At 41.9% G+C, this 7,506-nt stretch overlaps 1 protein-coding gene across 1 annotated transcript; it reads right to left on the minus strand.

The window, feature by feature from the left end:
• Window positions 1-684: 684 nt before the first annotated feature.
• On the minus strand, window positions 685-7,225 carry LOC105259643 (putative protein ZNF720). The gene is made up of 3 exons (XM_019818864.3): window positions 7,131-7,225; window positions 1,415-1,541; window positions 685-932 (listed from the first exon to the last, which is right to left on the minus strand). The coding sequence occupies exons 1-3, from the start codon at window positions 7,155-7,157 to the stop codon at window positions 826-828; spliced, it is 261 nt and encodes an 86-aa protein (XP_019674423.2). The 5' UTR covers window positions 7,158-7,225; the 3' UTR covers window positions 685-825.
• Window positions 7,226-7,506: the final 281 nt, after the last annotated feature.

The following is a 7,506-nucleotide window of genomic DNA, read 5'->3' on the forward strand; positions in this document are numbered from 1 at the left end:
TTTCACCATTGAGGAACAAAACATATAGAGCGGAAATCTCTTAGCTTAGTTAATACAAAAAAAAATGAACTACTCTTACTTTTTTTACGTTTATTTTTATTTATTTTGAGAGAGATAAACACCAAGTAGAGGAGAGGCAAAGAGAGAGAGAGGGAGATGGAATTCCAAGCTTGCTCTGTGCTGTCATCACAGAGGCCTGTGCGGGCCTCAAACTCACTAACTGTGAGATCACGACTTCAGCTGAAATCATATGCTTAACCAACTGATCCAACCATGCGCCCTCAAAACTGAACTTTTGAAATGAAATAAAGGGTTAGGTGTTCTCATTTTAGGGAGGTGCTTTATTATCTGATGAAACTAGTGCATCTCAATTTTGTACGATTAAGATTAATGCCTCCATAAATTTGGAAAGCATAAACCAGATAACATGTGGTATCTGCCCCAGTGTTCCTGGGATTTCTGTGCCAACCACCAATATGCCCACCACCACCCTGACACACGTCTCACACAAGGCAAATACTCAGAAATGAATTAACATAGACTTCCTCAGAAATGCAGAGATTTCCCCAAACACTCAAAACAATGTAGAACGAGTCAGAGTATGGAGGACCTCACTGTGGACGTGAAGGACCTACAGTGGAAGTGAAGGAGAATCCTTAGAGAATGTAAGAGCATGATGTGTTGGAAAGCAGAAGTCCACTGTGAGAGGAAGATACATAAAACTAGGTTTTTTCAAACTAATTTCCATTCAAGGAGGGCTGCTCAAACCACATTTTCATGTCTATGCTCCTCCTGGACAATGGCACCTCACCTCTATCATCGGATTCATTCCCACCTACCTGGGTGTGTAGCTACTGTCTCCTCTCTCTTGACATCCCAGAGCTCCCTCTTTTGTTCCAAAAAGATGACCAGATCTGGCTTTGACACAAGACCTGTTTGTTAGAAAAAAGGAATAGGAGTATTGTTGGAGATTTTACTTTTCAACTGGACTCAGTGGAGAAGAGAGGACATTGTACAATTCTGGAAAATGATTTCCCAAATGCTGTTGCCCAATAGCCCCTTTAGAACACCCAGGATGGTTTCCAAGGTTTACATCTTGATCTCCACTTCCAAGTATTACCACTACCGTAACGAGTAGAAATTGGTATTAAAGATGGAAATACCATTTTATGGCACTCAATGTTTAGAATTGCCATTAATCTAAGAAATGATGAGGTTAGTCTAAGGAAGGGAAAACTAACTTGAAAGAAAACATCATGAAGGTATTTTTTTACATCTAAAAACTCCTACTTCTTTCCCTTATGTAGGGATCTGAATCCCAGTCATGCAAAGAGGAAGATTCCAAGAGACAGTCTTCAAAGGAAGGAACAAAACCTGAGTGTGGTTTGGGAAATCTGGAGGGAGTTATCCTCACCCAAGAAGAGGAGGTGTCCATAGGTCTCTAACATCACATCCCAGTATAGTTCCTGCTGACTGTGGTTCAGGCATCCCCACTCCTCCTGAGAGAATTCTACGGCCACATCCCTGAAGGTCAGCAGTCCCTGCAATAAATACCAGTTACCAAGCGGACACAGAAGGAGGTCATCAGGATCCCTAAGATGCAAGGGGGAGTCCATGGCACCAGCTGGAACCCACCTTCAGTGCTTACCTGCAGGTGCTCACTGACCTTAGTCCCTCAGTTTACTTAACCTCTTCTTTCCACCTTACCTTTTACTTCAGGCAAAACACCCCATGGGCATACTGTCCTGTGGTGGAAACAGTATCCAACAAAGGTAATGACTGCCTTGAGGAAGAGCTTCCATTGTCTCAATTTGACCTTAACCCCCGACTCACATCTATGCAGATGAACATTAGAGTAAGAATGAAGTGAGAACAGTTACCTTTATCTCATTATATATATATATTTTAAGTTTATTTCCTGAGAGAGCACAAGTATGGGTGGGGCAGAGAGAAGAAATCCCACCAGGCTTCATGCTCAGCATGGAGCTTGACTTGGGGCTTGATCTTAAGACTATGAGATCATGACTTGAGCCTAAATCAAAAGTCGGAAGCTCAAGGGACTGGGACAGCCAGGAGCTCCCTTTTACCTCATTATAATGCTAAAATCTCCACCCATGGAGGAGCACAAACCTCATTTACTATGTAACACACAGTGAATGTATATAACTGTTTTCTTAAGGCTCATGTACAACCTTATCCCCAGGCTCATTTTCTAAATATCCACCCTAACCCTAAATAAAAGGAAACCATTCTGGGTCGCCTAGGTGGCTTGGTTGGTTAAGCATCTGACTCTTGGTTTCAGCTCAGGTCATGATCTCATGGTTTGTGAGTTTGAGTCCCACATTAGGCTCTGCGTTGACAGAGCAGACAGTGCAAAGCCTGCCTGAGATTCTCTCTCTCCAACTCTCTCTGGCCCTCCCCTGCTCTCTCTGTCTCTCAATATAAATAAACTTAATTTTTTTTTTAAAAGGAAATGATTCCCCATTCCTCTGTGAGTCTCTGCTTTTGGCATTATTCCCTGTGATCTCCTTATTTCCTGTAAATCAATTTTCCTTTGTCTGACATACCCACTTGGTATAGTTTTTTTGTGATTCACCAAGGACTGTATTCCTGTTTGTTCAGTTATATTAGGAGAACTGGTTCCTGCTTAGATGAGTTTCTTGCTTTCTGCAGTAAGACAATTTGTAACACAGTATTATGCTCTAATGTATTCTTGAATTTGAGGTATGAACCATTATAAATATTGTGTTTATTCAAGAGAATTTGTAAAATAAAGGCATCAACACAGGCATACACATTTTGGAATCCTGTATTTCCATCATACAGTACATGTGGTGTCTATTTCTTAGTGGGAAGTATCAGTGAGTTACAAATATACTTAGTATATCCTAATCTGAATAGAACTCACAACAGTGCCTTAGAGATCTTGTTAAAATGCAGATTCTGTTCAGGAGTTCTGAGATGGGGTAGGTTTTTGCATTTCTAACAAGACATTAGTCTATGGGACAAGGGATACAAATACTTCAATAATGAAGAAGTAGAACTCAAATTCGAAAACTCTTTGAGGACTTGAAGCTGAACGGGTTTTATACCAATTACAAGTTCTTCTAGAATAGCAAGAAAGGCAACAAGGCTTTCCAAGCATTTCCTGGTTAGTAGAGAGCATCTAACAGTTTCTCATAAATTCATGGAAAATAAATAATACTAATCTAAGAGAGGAAACACATTATCCTTTTTAGTGAATATTCTGTCAAGCATCCAGTACTTGGTATGGATCAGATTTTAACCCAGGTTAACTGACCTAGAGTTGATCTAAAAGGACACACAGATCAATATACACAAAGGACCCCAAATCAATGTTCACAGCAGGTGTTAAAACCTGAGAAGACTGATGGAAAGAAGAAGGTATGCACACAAAATTGATCCATGTTTATACATTCCATGCACACATCCATATGTTTTGAAAGGAGTTATATAACATTAAACGTGATAGAATAGAAAATTATCAGGATGACTAAAACCCAATTTCAATGAGCAGTGACCGGGTGGCTTAGTCAGTTAAGTGTCCAACTCTTGATTTCAGCTCAGGTCATGATCTCAAGGTTCGTGAGTTCATGCCCCACCTCAGGCTCTATGCTGACAGTGTGGAGCCTGCTTGGGATTGTCTCTCTCCCCTCTTTCTCTGCCCCCCCTTGTCTCTCCCAAAATAAATTAAAAAAAACAACCAACCAAAAAACATTTTGATGGCATGAAACTCCTCAATCTAGTTGTAGGTGATAATGCTTAGGTCTTTTACTCACACTATGAACACAAACAGAATGATATGAATATAACAGGGTTTTTTTTTGTGACTCTACTATGATGAAGGATACAAACAGAAACATGTTCACCTTCACCACAGAAGTCTGACCTAGGGACTGCATAGTTTGGATAAGCATCAAATAAAGACTGGGTCACGCATTCAATTTTTCTTTTTCCCTGTTTATTTATATTGTGAGAGAGAGCATGGTGTAAAAGGGGGAGGGGCAGATAGAGGAAGAGAATCAAAGCAGACTCCAGGCTGTGACTTAGCCACACAGGTGCCTCTGGATGCTGCATTTTTAAAAGGGTCTCCTGAATGTTCGTATGTCTCACCAATAGTTATTATTGAACTAAATGACAGCCACCAGAGAAATCTTGCAGTAGTTTTGCAAGTATCAATTTAAAGAAATATTTGCGATTGAACACTCTGTGCAACTACCCTCCCCCATGAACATATAAGCTTCATGCAGCCAAAGTACATTTCTTTCTGCCCACGGGTCCTGTGCCTGTACTATTTTGGTAAATTCCCTGTCTTGTACCATACAGTACCTCAACAACAGTATCTTGACCATAGTGCTCAGTGATCCCGTAACATAGTATTTCATGAAAACCTTTTTTTTTTTTTAGAGTTTTAATTTATTTATTCTTTACTGAAAGAGAGACAGAAGGCATAAGTAAGGAAGGGTCGAAAGAGAGAGGGAGAGAGACAGAGAATCCAAGGAGGCGTGGAGATGGAGAGGGAGAGGGAGAGGGAGAAGGGGAGAGAGAGAGAGAGAGAGTTAGTTAGTTGTGGGACGCGAACTCATGCACTGTGAGATTGGTGACCTGAGTTGAGTCAGATACTTAACCAACTGAGCCACCAGGCACCTCGAAAGCCATTTTTTAATTTAATGTTTATTCATTTTGATAAAGAAAGAGTGAATTCAAGGGAGGGACAGAGACAGAGAATCCCAGGAGGGCTCCCACTGTCAGCACATAGCCTAACATGGGGCTCTACCTCACGAACACTGAGATCATGATCTGCACCAAAATCAAGAGTGGAGACTTCATTGACTGAGCCACCCAGACACCCCTCATTGAAAGCTTTTGTTTCAATCATCACTTGTGCTCTATGGTATTTCAGGATTTTAAGACACCCAAACATATTAATTATGTCATTCTTCTCTTTCTGAAAACACAAACAAGTAAATAGAAAAGTATGTCTGTGTCATGACTATGCAGTGAAATAAAAACCTACAGGATAAAGGTCTGACTGATTTAGAACCTTTGCTCCCATAAGTCATTACATCTACTACACAAGTCAAGGGACTTCATTGCCCAGTGGAAACTGATGTGAGGTGGGCCAGGAGTAAATAAATGCTCAAGAAACTATTCTTGAGACCTTTTTGGTGAACGAGGCTGATCTTATTAAAGCACAGGGACGGGACATGTGGGAAGAATGAGCTGCAGTGTGATTGTGAGGAGACATTCATTATATACTTTAAGTTGGGGGGGTGGAATAAAGATTCTGAAGGGATTTCATAGGTTAAAGAGGACTCACAGGATCCTGGAAGTCTGGCTATTGTCAAGGGAAGCTTGCTTTTCCCCTCTAAAAAAGCATTAACATTAAAGCAGTTGTAAATTCCTTGAGGAATATCTTCCTCTTCCAGTCTTAAGTATTTCTCAGTGGGTTGTAAGTTGTAAGACAATTTAATTTTACCTACATTTCTTTTGCCTTTGTTTTCCTCATCAGAAACTGCAAGGGAGGGGTGCCTGGGTCCTTAGTCAGTTAAGCCTTTGACTCTTCAGCTCAGGTCAAGGACTCATGGTTTTGTGAGTTTGAGCCCTGAGTCATGCTCTGCACAGACCCCGTGGAGCCTGCTTGGGATTCATGCTTTCTCTGCAACTCCACTGCTCCTGCTCTGTGTCTCTCAAAATACATAAACTTAAAAAAAGAAAGAAACTACAGAGAAAGAGAAGCCAGGAGAAAGTGTTATGCCCAGAATTCGTGATCCCCAAAGACCACTAGGGAGCCGAGTCCGATGCAAAAGCAAAGAGCCTTTATTCGAGCTAGCTCGAGCTCAATCCCCTGCCTGCACCAACACAGAGGTGAGATAGAGAGAGCGAGTTTCAAAAGGACAAAGGTTTTATTGGGGCCTAGGGGCAGTTGGTGAGGTAATGGCTCTGGCCTCAGCCGATTGGCTGGAGAAGGGTCCTGGGGAAGGGTCCCAGTCCTGTTAGGCAGGTGAGGGGGGGGGGTTACTCAAGGGGAGGAGGTGTGGTCAAGGTGAAGGACACAGAACAAGATGGAGTCCGCCGGGGTAGGCCCGCCCTTTCAAAAGAAGGTGCCAGTTTAAATGCGACGGTGTCTGGAAATCGCTCGGGAACTCTACCTAAAATCATTACAACTGATAAGAAGGAAAATATGAACTTTACTGGGGGGGAAATCTGGCAGAGAGACAAGGCCAAGGAATACAAGGTAACATCAGCTGCAAGTACACCATTCATATCAGTGCCTAAGGCACACCTCAGGACACATGATCACCAGTGTATTCTTGTGACCCCCAAACAGTAAATCAGAATATAAACAACTTTGAGGATACAGTGCATTTATACAGCCTTCAGTCACATATAGTTTCCATGTCCTGTAATGTCTAGACTATTTTAAAGTATATTTTCCACATCCTAATGAGCAGAAATATTCCAGGTTATTCTGTGCCTCATATCCCTCTGGTGTATCTGTGCATTTTCATAAATCTTCTCTACCCACAGCAGAGAAACCATCCAGATCAGACCTAAATGGGAATTGTTTTCCTTAAGTGCTATCCCAGAACAAGCAAAAAGGACACTTGGTTTCAACACTTTCACCTCTGGATCTGTCACAAAGGGAATATTTTCAATACTTGCAGGAATTTAATTCAAAGTGAAAACTGTTGATGCCCTACTGGAAGCCAGGTTGGAGAGAATGGAGCAAAGTGTCTGGGATACAGGGAAGAAGTGTTCTAAAGACATAACCTAGAATATCATTTCTGAGAAAGTTAAAACTTAGGTGAAAACTAAAGCAGAACCATCAGAACTAAAAAAAAAAAATCATTGCCTTTTTTTTAAATTTCTCTTAAAGAGAGAGGATGCATATAAATGGAGGACAGGGAAACAGGGACAGAGAGGAAATCTTAAGTAGGCTCCAAACTCAGAAGGAAGCCTGATGCAAGGCTGAGATCATGACCTGAGCCCAAATCAAGAGTCTGATGTTCAAATGGCTGAAACACCTAGGTGCCCTGAAATTTCTACATGCACGGAATTCAGGAGAAAAAGATGACAGGTCCTCTGGCCTGGGACGCAAAGCTTACCTGAGAACTGGCCATTTCTTCTTTCATCTCCTCTTCAAGATTTCTTTCTCAGAAGACCTTTGTGGAGAAATTCCAGCTGAAGTAAGAGAAAATGTCTGTAAAGACACCAACACAGCCTCTCCACCTGTAACCTGATCGCCTGCAGGCAGGGCTTTGAAATGCAAAAAAGGCCCAAGTTCCCAGTCCTTTGTGTCAAGAGCTATTCAGAAACTGTCATCTCCCACTTGGGCACCAATCTCTGAGTTTCCCTCCCCTGTTTTCAGGGTGTCTCCCCTCCCACAGGAGCCCACAAATTCTGCCACAGCATAGGAACAGTGTGCTACATGGACCTGACCCTCCCCAACTCCTGTACAGGAGACCCTGTTACCTCCTTTTG

Source organism: Felis catus, chromosome E2 (genome assembly GCF_018350175.1).
Source record: "Felis catus isolate Fca126 chromosome E2, F.catus_Fca126_mat1.0, whole genome shotgun sequence".
In the NCBI taxonomy this organism is placed as follows: Eukaryota; Metazoa; Chordata; class Mammalia; order Carnivora; family Felidae; genus Felis; species Felis catus.

Coding starts and splice junctions, on each gene's coding strand:
- LOC105259643 (XM_019818864.3), bottom strand. CDS start 7,157: ATGAAAGAAGAAATGGCCAGTTCTCAG. Junction 1,542..7,130: donor AAGAAATGGCCAGTTCTCAG/GTAAGCTTTGCG, acceptor TATTTATTGCAG/GGACTGCTGACCTTCAGGGA. Junction 933..1,414: donor TGGACACCTCCTCTTCTTGG/GTGAGGATAACT, acceptor TCTAACAAACAG/GTCTTGTGTCAAAGCCAGAT.